General features: G+C 47.7%; 1 protein-coding gene across 1 annotated transcript in view; it reads right to left on the reverse strand.

Moving 5' to 3' along the window:
- The window catches only part of SH3BGRL (SH3 domain binding glutamate rich protein like), a 30,381-nt gene that overhangs the window by 4,614 nt on the left and 7,457 nt on the right, over positions 1-18,310 (reverse strand). The window contains exons 2-3 of the mRNA XM_071442198.1: positions 3,371-3,556; positions 416-496 (exon numbers count right to left, since the gene is read on the reverse strand). Of these exons, the coding sequence (XP_071298299.1) occupies positions 416-496; positions 3,371-3,556 (267 nt within the window). The remainder of the gene's footprint in view (positions 1-415; positions 497-3,370; positions 3,557-18,310) is intronic.

Here is an 18,310-nt window from a genome sequence, read left to right on the forward strand (position 1 = left end):
CACAAAGCAGTAACCCAGTTTGTAATTGGCAAAGGGAAATAAGCTTTGGATAACAAGCCAGAGGAAAAAATTACTCTGAAGCAAGCCCATGTTATTTCAGAAACAGTGACTCTGGTTTCAAGGGATTTTCTAGTAGAAAAATCTCATCAAAATTTCACATGAATTAATTTTTTTTTTTTACTGAATTGAAAACATTCTTTGATTTTGGGATAATTTTTTTCATCTAGGTTTCTTATGCATTCTTCAGTGCAAATATAAATTACTCTTTTGAAACTGAAGCCTGAGAGCCTCTGGAGACTGAGTATCTCCCAGGGAGATTGATGGGGGCAATGACAGCACATGCACCAGATCCTGTTCTGAGCAGAGGAGGAGGAGGTGAAAGCCACAGGCTCCCTGTGAGGAGGTGCTCACCCACCTTTGACCCAGGAGGGGCAGTCAAGCCCAGGAACGCGTACACGGCATTGTTCTCCCGTGCCTCGAAGAAAGCATCGTAGTCCTTCACCGTGGCAGGAGGGAGGGGGAATGAAAGACAGAGGATTGAATTGTCAGAAATAATCTCAGATCAGTTCAGGGTGTCACCCAACCCACACCAAGCAACCTTCCTGTTTCCTGTGGCCAAATGCAAAATCCAGCATCAGCTCAGGTACGTGGCATTAGCACTAAGAGCACACCAACTGGTCAGGCTGGAAAGGACAAGCTGGGAATTCTTTCTATGTCCCAACAAGATGTTGCTGTGAGGTGCTCCAGCCTCTCCCAAAGGGACAGACTCCACAGAAGGCAGGAGGTGGTGTCACTGGTCTGATGTGGACATTCCCCCAACAGGAGCAGCTGAGCCTGGACCTTGTCATCAGAAACCCTGATGTTCCCAGATGTCATTGCTGATTCCTGATAGGGATGGCAATTGTGCAACTGTGACTCCAGCTCTTACATCTGTCAGAAGTTCAACTGGAACTTTTACACTGAGAGTGCACCTTTCCCATCACATTTCCCACTAAGGATTAGTCTGTGCAAGTGAAGGCAATGGGGTGGCACTGTTTGCTCACAGAGCACTACAATGCCCTGAACACACACAGCCACTTCCCAGGAAAATTAAGGTAATAAATAAATAAAAACTAAAGGAACCCACAAGCTTTGTGCAAGCTCACTGTTGTCCAAGTTACTACACAATTCCCTCACTCTGAGTTCTGAACTCAGCAGGGATCAGTCCAGTGACTTTCCTGCTCTCCATTTTTAACTGACTGTAACTTTACCAGCCTCCTCCAGCTTTCCTGGGCAATGTTTGGATGCAGGAGTCCTGGCTGGGAAGCCCAAGGCAGGCAGCAGCTCGGTCTCAGGCTGGAATCAGGGAGAGCTGTTTAGGGCACACTGCTGTGGATTCCTGACTGTCTGGGAGGCAAAAGCCTAAGGAGCAGCAGCTGAGGGGGCAGCTCTAAGGAGAAGCTGCTGCAGCTAGAACAGAACAAAGTACAGGGACCAGAAGATTCCAGCTGCCTGGACTTCAGGGATATCAAATTATTGCTCCATTTGCACATGCAGCATTCATGTGCTGGTTTGATAAAAATGTGTGTGATTATGGTAAATCCTCCCTGAAGCCCTTCTGTTGACAGGACTGGGGCTGCTTGATAACAAAGGGATTGTTTATCTGGCTGGTGCACAGGCCATGAGCCTGCTCCACAGCATCTCCCAGGACAGGAATTCCTGGGCCTGAGGAGCAGGGCTCATGCCAGCCCACACAGCATCTCCAGTTCAGCCTCTCTGCTGTGCACGGGCCAGGAAGGCCAATTTGCTCTTTGCTCTGCCACTCGTGCTGCATCAGATGGAACAAACAGGGAACTTCATGCTTGAGAGGCATCAGATAAAGACAGAAAAAGGTTCAAATTCTGGGCACAGAATTAACTTTTACTTTCCTGAAAGCTGAACTGTAGCAATGTTGAATCCAGCAACAGAAACTGACCAAATTTCAAGAGTTCAACATGACATCAATCAAAATTTTGGGGATGAAATAAAACCATAGCAAGAACCTTGCAACCCACCCCTTCTTAGATAACTACTGATCCTCATGTCTGTCACTCCAAACCAACCTTTTTCCTTGTCACAACCAGTCAGTAAAATTTTGAGAGCCAAGTGGCACAACAGTTCACTGTGGATATTATTTCAAGTTCTGCTTCTATTACAAACAAGAAAAAATCTTGGCACATTGAGAATAATTTCTTTCAGTAGGCACAGATTTGTCTCACAAAGGTCCAGAACTGGCAGGTCTTGACTTACAGACTGTGCAGGTCAGAAACAGATTTCAAAAGGACCAGAGGAATGAACACTGTGAGCTCTGTTCAGAAGATACTAAGTTTTAAAAATAAAACTAACAGTTAATCTAATAATCATGCAAGCATGGCCTGCTGAGTACAAGTACTGCAGGGCAACTTACTTTTGATCAAGCATTAAAATAACTACAGTAGGATTTTTGTTTGCAACATGAGTTTTAATCTGTCCAAGGCACTGGAGTTAGTGAACCACAGCAGCACACAGAGCTCATCCCAAGAAGGATCAGAAAACTGATTTATGATCATGGCAGACATCAATTCATATGATCTGGGATTCACATGTACTGTCAAACCCCACATGGGCAGAACAGATCTCTGAACTTGCTACAGAATGTAAGCTTTGTGTAAAAGGGCCAGATTTCTTTGAGGTGTTAGTTCACAATCATGGGGAAGATGAGATTAAAAAAACCTGACAACTTTCCCACTTTCTGTGGGAAAAAACCCACAGAAAAAGAAAATTAAGTATGTACTGCAAGGTAGGATGAAAATCAAGAGGTCTATATTTTAATCTTTCCTATGGTGTGACTGGAAATCTCATGCATCAATTATTACTAAAAGCCAAGATGGGAGGCAATGTCTAACACCTCCTACAGCCTTCCCAGTTTGGGCAATGCAGCTGGGCAAGCCCTGCCTTGCTGCTCACTGCAGTGAAGCACAGGCAGTGGTGGTGAGGAAGAGGAGTGAGATGAGCACAGGAGGCTGGAGATAAGGGGGATGAGCACAGGGGAGCTGGAGTTGAGGGGGATGAGCACAGGAGGCTGGAGCTGAGGGGATGAGCACGGGAGGCTGGAGCTGAAGGGACAAGCACAGGAGGCTGAGCTGAGGGGATGAGCACAGGAGGCTGGAGCTGAGGGGACAAGCACAGGAGGCTGAGCTGAGGGGACAAGCACAGGAGGCTGCAGCTGAGGGGACAAGCACAGGAGGCTGGAGGTGAGGGATGAGCACAGGAGGCTGAGCTGAGGGGATGAGCACAGGAGGCTGGAGCTGAGGGGACAAGCACAGGAGGCTGAGCTGAGGGGACAAGCCCAGGAGGCTGCAGCAGCCCTCACCCCGAGGTAGCGGCTGTCGTTGAAGAGCCGGGGGGGCAGGGGGTTCCCGCTCGCTGGCCGACTGTCCTCGGGGACGTTCTCCCGCATCCATTTCCGGTTCTCCTCGTTAGCTGCGATGTCCTTCTCCTCAAATTCAATTTTGTTGGCTTCCAAGAAGCCTAACACATCTTGCTGCTGCTTTTTAATCTGTCACAAAAGAAGGAGAAAGGGAGATAAGGTAAACACAGTCAGTGAAATAGTTTTTGATGCCACTCTGGGGTTCAATGCAGAAACCAGGGGGTGAAATCAGGTTGAAAATGGGAGTGGCAAGAAAATTCTTAGAACCAAAAAGTATCTTCTGAGGAGTCAGAGCTGAGCCTTGACTTGGCTCCTACAAAACTGAACAGGCTGAAGCTTAAAGATGCTGTCCCTACACAAAAGTGAGTGTTGTGTACCTTAAAGGTGCCCACCCAAAAGCAGAGGTGTGAGCAGGGCCCTTGTGCTGGCCAGACTTTACATTTAACTCAGGGGAACGTTGTTTTTCCAGGTGCAGTGGAGTTGCTGGAGGCACATTTGAGGTACAAACTGCTTCCTTGTGCCCTTGGAAGCACAGGCTGAACCTCCCCATTCGTTCTCAGAGTCCAGGCTTTTGTCCACCGCAGTGACAAAAGAGAAGTGGTTCACACTTCTTTGCACAGACACCTCCCTCCCGTTGTGTCCTGAGTGTCTGCAGGGCAGGTACAGTCTCTGGAGAGCTGTGACCCCACATCCCCATCCTAACTTCTGTCAGGGAAGCTGGGTGAGGTCCCAAACCTGATGCCATCCATCTTGTGCACTCACACAGCATCCAAGGGAAAAGCAGGATCTGTGTGGCAAGCACAGTGCTGGCTCTGCACAAGGAAGGAGTTTTTTATTATTGTCATTATGAATTACTGACTTATTGACACAGAGACGTTCTGCTTATGCCCTGCTCTCCCTCTGCCTGACTTTAGCACCACAAAGGAGATTATAACCATGCACATCCTAGCAAACAATAAAAAAAAAATGTAATTTGATGGAAAATTTGTTTTCTTCAAATTACCCCCTTCACTGCAAAGCCAATCAGAGGGCTGGATTTACCCTAATGAGCTGGCTGCCGCAGGAGCAGCGTTTCACACAGATGTTGCTGGTGCCGACTCAGGTCAGCTGCAGCTCCCGGAGCAGCCGCTCCATCCATATACGGCCACAGGCAAACCCGGAGCTGCCGGGGTCAGGGACAGCCAGCCCGGAGCCAAATATGGAGCCCGGGCCCCGGCCTGCAGAGCCCCGCAGCCACGGGCACCGGGCCGGGCCCTGCAGAGCCCCGCAGCCACGGGCACCGGGCCGGGCCCTGCAGAGCCCCGCAGCCACGGGCACCGGGCCGGGCCCTGCAGAGCCCCGCAGCCACGGGCACCGGGCCGGGCCCTGCACAGCCCCGCAGCCACGGGCACCGGGCCGGGCCCTGCAGAGCCCCGCAGCCACGGGCACCGGGCCGGGCCCTGCAGAGCCCCGCAGCCACGGGCACAGCCCCGCACCCACGGGCACAGCCCCGCAGCCACGGGCAGCCGGGAGCCCAGGAGCAGCAGGGAGTGTGACGGAGGGCGCTGCCCTGAAGGATGTGGGCTGGGGAACAGAGCCCAGCACATCCTAAAGGGAATCTTCAGGCACTCCCTGAGGTCTGGAGCTGCTCTGTCCATGGCAGGTTCAAGCAGAGCTCCGGAGGGGCACATCCAGCTCAGGGCAGCTCAGAGGGACCGACCCTGCTCTCCCGACATAGGAATTGTGCTCCCGGCTCCAGCAGGGAAGCTGCCTGCTGAGAAGCCAGGGTAATTCCTCCCACCACGTCAGCACAGGAGCCGCTGGACTCGCTGTGCAAGCGCCCTGAAACACAAGGATATTGCTGATTTTCATCATGGCTAAAAATAAATCAAACTGGAGGAGTTAATACCGCTCCGAGGAAATAATTTGTGTAGAGGCTGTATAAAAACATCCTCAGCAGACTCAAAGCTCTGGGTAAGAGGTTTCCTTACCTGCCTCTAACAGCAGCAGGAGGGGAAACTTTTTCTGTTGTGCTCTACAGAGGGGGGAAAACGGAGCACTCCCCTAAACGGTTCTGTAGGGCTAAAATAAGGGAAGGTCTTTGGGATTGTAAACTCTTTGGTCAGTATGACCTGGTAGTAAATGTAATTTTTTTTCCTTGAACCAGTTACATGTTTAATTAACAATTTCCTACAATCTCTAAATTTCAGATCCAAATAGTTTTTATTACTCTCAGGTCCTTAACTTGTCCAAAATCCATTGCTTAGTGAAAACATTTTGAGATGCTCCAGAATTATTAAAGAATTAAAGAAAACCAAGCTTTTACCCATTCTGCCATTAACCTGTACACTCTGCCACATAAAACAGAAGTTCTGAGTTGGACAGGAATCAGCATTTTGATCCCCCGAGAAGTCACTTCATTTTTTTTAATCATTTTGATTATTAGATTGTTTTAGCCACACACACATCCTCACACCCTCCCAGCATCTCACAGTCTCTGGGCTGTTTTTTCAGCTCCACGAGGTACAATCACATCCCAAACTGCTGACTGTGGCTCCAAGGGGTGATCACAACCCTCTCTGCTTGTTTTTGAAGAGCTGGCAAAGCTGGAAATGTATTTTTTTTTCTGCTATAAAAGGCACCATTGTAAGGCAAGCATGAAGTTTGGTCTCTGTTGCTCTCAGGCCGTCTGTAGTCAAGGGAGGTAATTTTCTAGAGGAATCTACAGAAAAGCAAGGGTGGTGTTGATGCATGAGGAATATTAGTCTGGAACCCTTGTTTTCTGTCCAGACAAAAGAAGTTGGGAGATTAAGCAGCACTGCTTTCTCCCAGCTCCTCAGACAAATCCTCCAGCCATGGTGATGAGCACTTACACAAGAGCAGTAAATGCTCCAGAGAAACAGGGCACCAACTGCTGGGCAGCAGGGACACCGAGCTGCCAGATCCTGTTATTTTATGGGATTTTATTTAGAAAACTTCCATTAATCACAGGCAGTGGAATAGCACCAGGAGGAAAGGGCTGAAAATAGAGCAAGAGACGTCTGCTGCTGCTTCAGGGTGTTTTGTCTTACTCGAAAGGGCACACATTCTCCTCGGGACAGAGCTGGAAGACGGTTCCTGCTGCCCATGTTTGGGAAGGAGTGAGGAGCCTCTCCTCAGGATGCGCCTGTCAACAGCAGCACTCGCTGCCCCCACAACCTCCCCAGCTGGGCGGGCGTGGAGAGCGGCCAGCGCCTCCCAGAGCCCGCACCTCCGCCTGCATAAACAACTGTCATGTCTGAAACCGCCCTGGCCCGTGAAGGGCAGCTCACTGCAGTTGGCAAACACGAAAATCCTTGTTTATCCCGAGTGCTCCTGACACACTGTGCAGGGCCGAGAGCAGCAGGAGAGCCGGGAACGTGTCTGGAGTCAGCGCAGGAGCTGGGGAGCCCGGCAGGGCCCTGGGGCTCGGGACCAGCACTGGCGGGGCAGGAGCATTTATGGGGAGCACAGGAACACAGACACGAAAGATAGGGATGGACAGACAGTTGTAAGGAAGGGAAGAGGCTGGGGGCAGGAGTGGAGGCAATGAGCAAAATGGATGGATAGAGATCAGGGGGAAATCCCTGTGGGATGGAGACAGAGGGATGGAAGGAGAAGGGGTGGGAGCAGGTGAAGCCAGGGCTGCATCCTCTGGAGTCCCCACTGCCCTCAGAACAGCCCAGTGCACTTCACCCGACCCCAGAAACACAAACACATCCTGCCTCAACACACACTTGGGAGAAAAACAATTCCTAAGGTGAGTGGAGATATTTTACTTCTTGCTGATGTTCCCAAGATAATACTGAAAGGAACATTTAATGAAATGAATCTATTTTCTCTTTGGTTTGGATTTCAGGGTGTGGTTCCAGGACAGAAACAGCTTTATGGCAAGTTATTGGTGGTTAAGCAAAGTCTCACCACACACTGTGATCTTGTGCTGTAAGATCCACTGGGTATCAAGATTCCCTTGTCTTCCAGTTACAAGCCAATCACAAAACATTAAGCTTTCAACAGAGCATGGGCACAAAATAACATTACAAAAATGAGTGTAGAATTGTGAACAAGTATCGCCCCTCACTTGAGTACACATCAGAAATTCAATTTACTGTTCTTAATCTAACTCCCATCAGTGATGTCAGTAACACAAGAGAAACTACATCAAAGCTGCCAAGAGTACAAACAGGTGATGTTTGCCAACAAATCAATCCATCAAAAATAAAATTTTAACCCCAAAGTGGGAATAAACTTTCTAGAAAATGCTGCAACATTTTGGATTCTCTTCCAAATCTTTAATCATTGAAAAAAAAATTAAAAAATTAAAAAAAGAACTCAGCTAAAAGATAATAAGCAGAAAGGAGGCAGGGATGATGCTGCAGAACCTTGGTCCAGTGAGCAGGCAGCATTCCAGCCTCAGCTCCAGCCAGGACTGTGCTGGCTATTCAAGAGCCAGCTTCTCCCAGCCCACTGCAGGGAAACACTAATTTTAAACATTTTTTGGAACTGAACTTCACAGAAGGGTCTATCTCATTTGGTGTACACAGGCACACATGCAGCACAGTCCAGTCCACACTGCTGGCCAAGAAGGGGTTTGGATTGGTTTTCTTCAGTCTTGTTATTTTTTCAGTTTATAAATAAATCCCTGGTTGGACAATTGACATGTTTTGGAAATCTATTTATGGACCACTGGAACTCAAATTAAGGTTACAGTCTGAGTGCTGCTGTTTTGATCCAACACAAACTTACTGACTGCAGCTGTGCCATCCTGGCCCTTGGCAGGGGCTTCTCCACCACTTCTGTGGCTCCTGCGTCCCAACCTCCACGCAGGGGAAAAACACAGATTTTATTAATTTCTTTCCCAATGATGGGATTAAATGGCTCATGCTTTATTGTGAGGATTTAAAAGAATTATAAATGGATTTCTTATGGTATTCCCAGCCATCGTTCTATCATCGGTTGTAGCATCAGGACAAAAGGAATGGCCTCAAGGTGCACCAGGGAAGGTTCAGATTAGGAATCAGGAGAAAGTTTTTCATGGAAATGGTTATGAAGCATTAGAAAATGCTGCCCAAAGAAGTGGTGGAGTCACCATTCCCTGGAAGTGTTCAAAATACTTGTGGATGTGGCACTTGAGGACATGATTGAGTGATGAATGTGGGGCTGGGTGTATGGTTGAGATCATCATCACCTTCGATGATCTCAAAGGTCTTTTCAACCATGACAATTCCACCATGCTGTGATTCTCTCCAGCTCCTGCTGTAGGTGTGTCCTGAGCTGCCTCTCCCAGCCTCACAGCTGGGATCCAGCACCAGGACAACAGAGGAGCAACACCTTAGAGCAGATCTTACATTTGAGCTTACATATTTCTCAATTCAATTTCAAGACAACAACACATTTAAAGGGGATTTTTTTTTTCCATTTCCAGTTCCAGCTTTCAGGGTTCCAGATAACCAAAAGCAAGTTCAGCTTTAAAGCAGTTGTATTGTGTGCCAATGATGGTTTTAAAGATGCTGCTTCTTCTTTAGTGGGAGCAAATCTTTAAATCCCAGAAGCAGCTGCTTTGTGCAGGAAGGTGAACTCCAAACTCCAGGTTATGCTACTGGTTGTAACTGGACTTGTAGCCATCAGTTCTCCAGAAGCTTCAGATTCTCCTGAAGATGAATAAGCTGAAATGTAAGCAGTGAATGGGAAAAGTGCAGTGCAAGAAACGTTGAGCAAACTCCACTGGGAGCCAGCAGCAGCAAGGTGGAAACCCCAGGAAGGGATTTTCCTGGGAGGAGTGGGCAGCATGAGGAATGCACAGTGCTGCCATGACAAACTGACTTGTCACAGGTGACCTGTGAACTGAGCTGGGGCCACACTGCCACAATCCACTGCCACTTTTTGGAATTAGAGTAAAAACTATTGGGGGTTTTGGTTTGGTTTTTATCTGTCTCACCTAATTTCTCAAAGGACCTTGCCTTCCTCACCCAGAGTCCCTAATGCAGAAGCTCATCCTTGCAAATGAGCTGCAAAATGATTAGAATTTCTCCTCCCACAACAACCTAATTTGTAGGAGTTAAACAGCCCAGCAGCTCAGCCATGGATTTAAATGTCACAGATTCCTGTTGGCCCCCTAAGCTCATTCCCCACCCCAGCACATGGCAGGGCTCCCTTCCCAGCAGCCCCAGTCCTGCCCTCCATCACAGTTTTCCTTGCTATTACTCTAATATTCCAGAAGATTTTATTTTGTCTAGAGTTGTTTTGTTGGTTTTATTTGTATGAATAAGCCATCTTTCTCCCCTATATTAGCCTAAAAATCCAGAGTGTCAGTTCTGGTGGTGCCACTGTAAATGTGGTCAGAGGGTGGGAAACCTGCAGGCAACTCCAGCCATGACCTGGCTTGATCAGAGCTTTGCCAGGTGTCTCCCAGCAATTCCTGTCTCACTCTTATTTCTCCCTGCCTGGTAGAACATCTGCTTATTTTTAGGTCTGGATAATTATCATCACAGAACTGAAAGCACTTCTTTGTTCTGGTTATTTTAAGCAGAGCATTACCCGAGTGGTGCCATCGTTGTCTCTCCCGATGGATTCTGGTCTGGAGGGAACGAGACTGAGGACAAACACAGCAAAACCACCATGAACTTACAGGACCTGAATCAAACACAGGAGACTGGAAAAGTTCATGCTGGACTTGTGCTGCTCTTTTTTTTCATCTTCCAGAAATTCAGCAGTGTCCAGATGGACTCCATATGTCCTGACTCTCTCCCTGCAGGGTCCTTTGGGAAAGCCCATGGCAATATCCACATGAATCCTGCACAGCAGCGCTGGTTTGATGTGGTTACACCCCAACAGCTTAAAATTGGTTTATTTGGAAATGGTTTTTACCACCAAGCACCTGCTGACCCTGGGCTGTGTCAGCATCACCAAACCTGGGGCAGGAGGAAGCAGGCTCCAGCTCCCACTGAGAACAACAACCACATTCCTGCTGCTCATGTGTGGCTTTGGAAAACACCTTTTAAAAGCAAGAAAAGGTGAGAGGATGCAAAGTGACCACCACTCAAGAGCGAGGCTGGGGGAAAATCCAGGCTACCAAAAGGGTTTTGCAATTTAACCTGGAGGTTACAGCATGTCTGGCAGCACACGTGGGCTGTCTGCAACAGGGCTTTAGCCTGGCATAAGGTACCACCCCATAGACCAGATTTTGGAACACAAGCCAAAAATATAGCTGGAACAAAGGACAAAGTCTGCACTTCCCAAAACAAGACCACAACTTGCTCCAGAAACCATAGAAAGTTACATAAATGAAAAAGCTGATTCATGAGAACAAAAATAAAAGCTTCTCTCATGGATTATAATGCCATTGTAACTGCATTCATTCAATAACCCAAAGCCTAAAAACTTGTTAAATCCCACACCAACAACACCCAGGTCCAAAGATCCTTGTGCACACAACAAGTTTTTTCCTACCAGAACCAAACAGGAAAGTTCAGGTCACCTCCATGTGCTAAAGTCCTGGGGAACCAGGATTCTCAAGGGAGCCAAGGGTGCTTAGAGACCAAACTCCCTCTCACTTTTATTTACGCTGACACAGACTGCAAAGAGAATAAAATCCAGGGGGATTTGGCATTTAGCTCCCTTGGGCTGCTTTGGGAAGTTCAGCCAGCAACACCGGCCTGGCCCCTCTGGTTGGCACAGGGCAGCACAGCTGAGCAGGTTCCTAAGTGCCACTCTGCCAGCTTGCTGTTGGAGTTCAAGGAATTAGTTAAGAATAAATAGGAAACATTTTCTCTCCTGCTGCAGCAAGGAGGGTTTGAGCTCCCTGTTCCAGCAAAGCTTTTCAGTGTCACTAATTTAGTGTCAGACAGCACAGCCAACTCCACCACCACACCTCGACTACAGTCAAATTCTTACAAGATCCTAAAAGGCCCCAATAAGTCAGAACTGTCTTGCTGCAACATCCAGTGTCTGTTTAGCTGCCTTCCTCCTGCAGTGGCCAAAAGCAGATTCCTCTACCCATTAGTCAAGTAGGAGGACAAGTAACATTTCCTTATTTATATCTCCCCAGCTTCTGGCACACAGCAGCAGCAGCAGCACTGCCTAACAAAGCCCTGATGATTTTTTAATGTGTTTTAGGTCTACTTTCCATGAAGGCACCTTAAGGATTAACATTATTATCACAGCTTAAGGCAAATTCTACTTTTAACAAATGATAGCCAAGCACTGGGGAGATGAGTGGGGGTGAATCCATTCATCCTTTAGCACCTGCCTGTCAAGGACTATTGTGGTGTCACCAGGATCCTAACAGAGAACATCTTATCAACAACACCTGAAGCCCATGGTTAAAAGCACCATTTAATAAACTTCACATTTTGTTCCAGTACATGAAAATGGTTCTGTCAGCTGAAACCCCACCTCTTTTCCTAGTGAAGCATTGAATTCAGAAGTAAATCTTTCTCTCTTTTTGGCTGCAAGGAAAAGGTGGTGGGGCACTGAGATGGCTCCCCAGGGAATGGTCACAGCCCCAAGGCTGCCAGAGCTCCAGAAGAGATTGGACAACATTCCCAGGGATGCACAGGGTGGGACTGTTGGGGTGTCTGTGCAGGGCCAGGAGCTGCACTTGATCCTTGTGGGTCCCTTCCAACTCAGGATATTCCATGATTCCATGAAAAGAAGGTGACACAGGGCACTCTCCTTCAACTCTCCTCCTTCCTGGCTGCTCCCCAACGCATTTCAGTTGCTCATTCAGCATCTCCTGGCCTGCCAGGCTCCTGACTGCATTGGCAGCATCCAGTTGTTTTGCCCAAGAGCCCAGCTCAGTCTCAAGCCTACCAGAGATGCACAAACTGCTGGGAGTGTTCTGGAGGGCTGTGCAGATCAGATGCACCCTCCTTTAGTGAGAATATCTGTGTTCTCACCACAGCCAGAAATGACACATCCTTCTACTCTCAGCTTAGATGCTTCTGTTCATTCTGTAAAAGTCTTACAGAGGGTCACTACTGCCAAGTCAAAGTCATTCAAAAGTCAGGATATGCCAAAGCTCCTCCCCACAGCAATCATGGCCTGCTCAAAGACTGCCTCCCCAAACACAAACTCCATGTGCATCCAGAGACTGACTTTCTGTTTCTCTGGGATTTTTCCTTCCTTTTTTTCTTTTTTCAAAGTTCTGTGAAAAGTGGCAGCAATACCCAATGGGATTATTTGCCTGGATTTCAAAACCAAACAAACCCCACGCAGTCAAAACTTCCATTTGCAGGGATTTTAATACAAGATTTTAACATTTAAAACCTCATTCCATCATCAACCAAAAAATAGAGGTGTTTTCTCATGAGAAGACAGTGAGCCTTTTTACACTGCACTTCCAGGCACATGGAACACAAGATCCCCAGCAGCTGGGCAAGGGAGAAGTTAAAACCCAAAAGTCCAAGGAAGTTTTGGCAGCACTGGAGCTGGTACTAGCAGAGGCACCAAACCTCCCTGCCTACTTTTTGTAGACAACCCAAGAGCCTGAACACAGAATAACAGTGAATGCAACTGAAGCTTCCAGCTGCTGAGCACTGGGAGGTGTCCCAGATGTGGAGAGGTGTGAACTGACACTTGTCCCCTCAGACAGGGAAGGTTTGATGGGAGGCATGGAGGGCGCCTCCTCTTCACTGTGCTCAGGCCGGGCTCCCGGCCCAGGGACAGCAGCAGGAGTCTCCCCTCCCTTCACGTGATCTCTGCAAACAGCCCCACCGGGAGCTGGGTTTGATTAGGGATGAACTTTGCACGGGAGGCAGCCTGAGGCTCTGGGAAGTCTCTCAAACTGCTGCAGCCTGACCCCTCCAACATGCAGAGCCTGCCCATCCTCCTGCAGGGCTCTGCCCCCAAACCTGCCCTCATCCAGCCGGGTCTGGGCAGGATTATCTGGGACAGATGGACAGGGAAGCACAGCTCCTTACAGGACCACAGACACTCAACCTGCATAGATCAGGGATATGGAAAGAGGCCTTCTCCACCAACTCACAGACTCACAGAATATCCTGAGTTGGAAGAGACCCTCAAGGATCCCTGAATGCAGCTCCTGGCCCTGCAGAGGACGTGCCAACAATCCCATGCTGTGCCTGAGAGTGCTGTCCAAGCAGTCCTGGGGCTCTGGGTCTGTGACCATTCCTTGTTCTAGTGCCTGACCTCCCTCTGGATGAGGAATCTCTGTATAACATCCAGTGTGAACCTTCCCTGCCACAGCTCCAGCCATTCCCTGGGGTCCTGTCCTGGTCAGAGAGCAGAGGTCAGTGCCAGGCTATGCCCTGGCTGGGCTCCATGGAGCTCTGAGCCAGGAGTCTCCTCCAGCAGTGCTGCTCTGGGGCCAGCCCAGCTCACAGCTGACGGGGGGATTCTGGTGCCATGGCAAGCAAAGGGAAGAAATGAGCCAGGGGAAGCAGGACTGCCTCTCCCAGCAGCAAAAAGGACTGAAAGTAGGGATCAAACCATGGCCTAGGGTCATTCCTGCTGCAGGCTTTTGCTTCACTCAGCAGCAGGAAGGACTTGCAAATGCAAATATTCACAAATCAGGATTTTTTTTTTACTTTTTTTAATGACTACTTTAGTTATCCAGCATAAACATCTTGCAAAATCAAGCTTCCAAACCTAGGCTTTCTCTTACTTTCCTTTAAGTAAGGATGTAAAGAAACATTGATGTATGGCAAACTATAGCTTTAACCACTGCTGACACTGCAGCACCCAGAATTGTCATCATCCAAAGGAAAACACCAGCATTGCAATACTAAATAAATTGACCCTTGGCAATTTTCTAAGTCTGTCTTGTGGCATTTGACTTTTATAAGCCTGAAAACTGCTTGTCTGGTCCAAAACCAACAGAGAGCAGGCTTCCTACTGTGGAATACAGGCTCCATTATCTCAGTTATGCACTGACAAAGCACAAGCAGCAGCAGAATATGAACTCTTCATTTATTACACACAGTTGTTTTCTGCAGCAGACGTGGAGCTTGGCAGGCTGAGTTTCCCTGGAAGTCTCCATGTGCCTTGTCACAGCATCCAAACTCAGGGCTGGGTTAAATAAAAACAAACAGATCCACTCCTCCCAAAGCCCAGCACCAAACCAACAACTCCTAAACAGCACAGGGCTGAGAGTGGCAGGGTCTGGGAGCATTCCCACCCACCAGCCAGCTGTCCTGCTATTTCTGGGCTCTCCACAGCCTCAGCATCTCACTGGACTCTCTTAACTGAGTCACAAAACAGGGAAAGGGGAACTTTTGCTATGTGGAAGAAAAAAAAGTCCCTAAGTGCAAGCTACCTCTGTCACAGACTCCTTGAACAATTTTCTCTTCACCTCAAAGTTCCCTTTCCTGAGTCATCAGGAATAATTATTTTTTCAAATCACTGCTTATTTACTTTCAGGAATCATTTCTGGCTCATTCTACAAATGGTATCAATACACCCCAGCCCAGCCCCACAGACAGGCTTTGCACACTGTAAAGCAATTTACCACACAGAATACTGATCTCCAACAAGATAGTGAGGCTCAGTATCACAAGATGCAGACAACTCTCTGACACATGACATATTCCTCAATACTCAAACATTTACCATGTGGCTGAGAAGAGCAGGGGAAGGCCCTGAAGGTGCTGCTGGTCACCTGACTGCTTGCTCTGAAGCTTTAAAAGGTCCTGATAGTCTGGACCTCACCTCTGTTGTCAGGTTCTAAATCTGGTTTTTTCAGCCAGCCTCTTTCTGAAAGCCAGAAGAATTATTTCTCCTTCATCTTCAGCTTCATGGAGATGCCAGGATGGGTCTGTGCAGCACTGGCAGCAGCCCCACCCTGTAAGAACTGACACAAACTGCCCAGTCCCACCTCAGTGCCCCTGAGACTTCACCCTCCCCACCAGCCCAGCACTCCCAATAATATTCCAGGGAAGCAGCCTGAGATAACAGCACACACAGGGCTGCACTTTGGGGGTTTATTGAAACAGCTGCTCCTGTAATTATTTTTCAGAAGCTGTGGATTTCTGCTGGTGATGAGGAGCCCTGCACAGCAGAGGGAAAACAGGTTTGGTTGTGCTTGTGTGAGGAGCTGAACTCACGTTAGGGAAGGAGTTAAAAGCACCGACAGTTCTGCACGAGGCCCCTGTGGTTTACAATAAAAGCAAAGTTTATTTCCTGTATGGTTTAGCACACAGAGGCTAAATTAACCGACAGGAGTAAAAGTTTACAGCATTAATTGCTGTTTCACTGCCTTTATATTGCCAGGCATTTATTCTTTAAATAAAAGACTACTTTAAGAAGAAATACAACATGGCCTCAGGGATCCAGGTGCCTCTGATGTGTATTACTTTTTATCTTTGAAGAATTCATATACCACAGATCTTAGTTAACAAAGAGTCTTTTTGCTGACTGCTGTTCTAAAACTAAACCAAGTAATTCTTTAAGAGAGAACAAAGCTTAATTCTTCAACTGAAATACCTAAATATCATAATACAAAGGCAGAGGAAAAGCTATGGATTAAATACAAATTTTCCTCCTCTTTGCAAGAAGAGCCTTGAGATAGAACAGCATCCAAAAATCTTCTTGGAGAGGAAAGATTCAGCAGAGCACAGCCTGGATGGGCAGCAGTTTTCTGACCAAGTAATTAATTGCCCTGGCTAACATTTCAAGTGTGAATAATCCTGAAGGCCCCAGATCCTTCTCTAAGTTACTTGGACAAAATATTGTCTAAAAACTGTGTCTCTAAGTGGGAGAGATAAATTGTTCTCACCAGACCTGGCCATGCTGCAGCTTCCAACACTTTGGGCAGCTGAAACAACACAGGAGTCGGCCAAGCTCTGCCTGCCATAGCCAGGGAGGCCAGGGCCTGGGGCTGTGCTCTCAGGGCTGCTCAGGGACATCCTGAAGTGACTCTTTCAGGAATTAACAAAATGGAGCATTTCCCAACACAGCGAGGCTCTTCCATTACCAGCTGCTCTCACCCACTGCATCCCTGCAGCCCCCAGGAAGTGCCACCTTCACCCAGAGCAGGAGCACTCATCTGGATGCTGCCCATGCCTTGGAGCCATGACCTGGAGCTACTTTGCAACTCCCCACTGTCTTTTAGAAGTTTTATAGATCCCTCTTTCCCTCTTGTCACCATGGTATCTGCTTTTTTTTTTTTTTTTCCTAAACCACAAGCTTCCTTCTGCCTCAGTGCAAGCCAGCATCTGCTTACCCCAATCAGAAACGAAGATAAATACACACAGCATTTTATTTTTTCAAAGTTTAAGTCCCCAGCTGTTTATTTGCTGTAGGATGGAGTTCTCCAGGCCTGGGCAAGCAGCCAAAATGGCTTCATTCCCCTGCTGTTCCTCAGTCTCAGCCTAATGCTGATGGCTGGCAGTGGGAGGTGATGGCTCTCCCAGTGCCCTCCAAGCTGCCAGCTTGGGTCCCAAATCATTCCATGGAAGATGGAGCTGTCTGTCCAGCAGCTCCTCAGTTCCTCCAGGTGTAAATTCCTGAGGGGAACATTTCCCAGGTTAGCATTATGGATTTACTTTGATCTTTCCACAGCATGCACAACAAAGCCCAGACCTCTGCAGGTGAAGGGAGGCTCCCACAGGGACCTCCTGGCACACTTTAATGTGATGGAAGGGAACAGAAAATTGGAAAGATTCCTCAGGCACAAAGGTTCCATGGACTGAGCTACCAGAACCAAGGGACTTGTTTGTCTGCATCACAGGGTGGAATTTCCAGTTCTTAATCAGGATTACCAGGGCACTAACAAGGAAATTTGCAAACCTGCTCCTTTGTATTTATTTCTATTCACGTATACTGTGTTTCTTGCCTGGAGGAATCAAAAACCACCAAACATCTACTAGCCATAAATCAGCTTCACTTGAATTTCATTTCTATCCATATCCACTGAAAATGTTTTGGGATATATTTTAATTCAGTCAAGGAGTTATTCTGCTCCTTTCCTGCTCCGCCAGTTGTTCTGCAGCTGCTGCTCTGGCCAAATACATTTGCAACATGTGCACAGGAATGTCTTGGATATGCAGCATTAAGTATTTCCTAAGGAATAAAATCTTGTCCTGCTGTAGTCCATGGCAGAATTCCCAGTGATATAAGCACAGCCAGAGGTTGATCCCATGAGGTGAATACAGATGTGCTGTTTAAACCTGCCTGGCAACAAGTACTCCCATAAAAACGTGGGTATATGTGAAAACTGCCATGATTTTTCCCAGAGGCTTTGTGTTTGCTGTTTCCATCAGGCTTTTCCAGTTGACTTTGATCTATGCCTAAGGCAGGAGAGGTGTGTGATCACCTACCCTAAACATGGGCTAAACATGCAGTGTGTCAGCATCTGCACAATGATGCTGGTCTTGGAATCCCCAAACGCTTCTTTTGTATGTAAGAAATGCACCAACTCAACATATCCCAAACACATACGTGTTTCTTTTCCACCCAACATTTTCCTGGACAACGTGGTCTTAATTTTTTTAATGCAAACTGTTAACATAATTTTGGGAGCAGAGCCAATTTCGTTCAAGAAGAGAAGAAAGCTTTACTGGGTTGGATCCAACACTTGTCTAGCGCAGTCTCCTGTCTCCACTGGTCCCAGATCCCAGGGAAGAGCTAAAGTCACAGATCCCAGGCTGAGCACAAAGAGCTACCCCACATCCAGCTTCCTTCCCAGACTGCAGCAATTCACAGGTTTGAGGCAGAGGTGTAGCAGTAATGTTTAAACCCCTTAAGAGACTTTTCCCCTTAATTTGTCTCACTGCTTCTCGAGCCCATGCACTTTCTGCTGTACACCAGGTCCTCTGGCAGGGAGCTCCTCCCTGAAATCTGTGTTGTCAAACAAAGCATTTCATTTACTCTGAACCTGCCACTTCCACTCGCTCTCCCCGAGTTGTTCCATTAGGAAAAATTATTAAT

This window comes from Agelaius tricolor, unplaced genomic scaffold (genome assembly GCF_023055355.1).
Source record: "Agelaius tricolor isolate 1412-34295 unplaced genomic scaffold, bAgeTri1.0.p SCAF_17, whole genome shotgun sequence".
NCBI classification, from domain to species: domain Eukaryota; kingdom Metazoa; phylum Chordata; class Aves; order Passeriformes; family Icteridae; genus Agelaius; species Agelaius tricolor.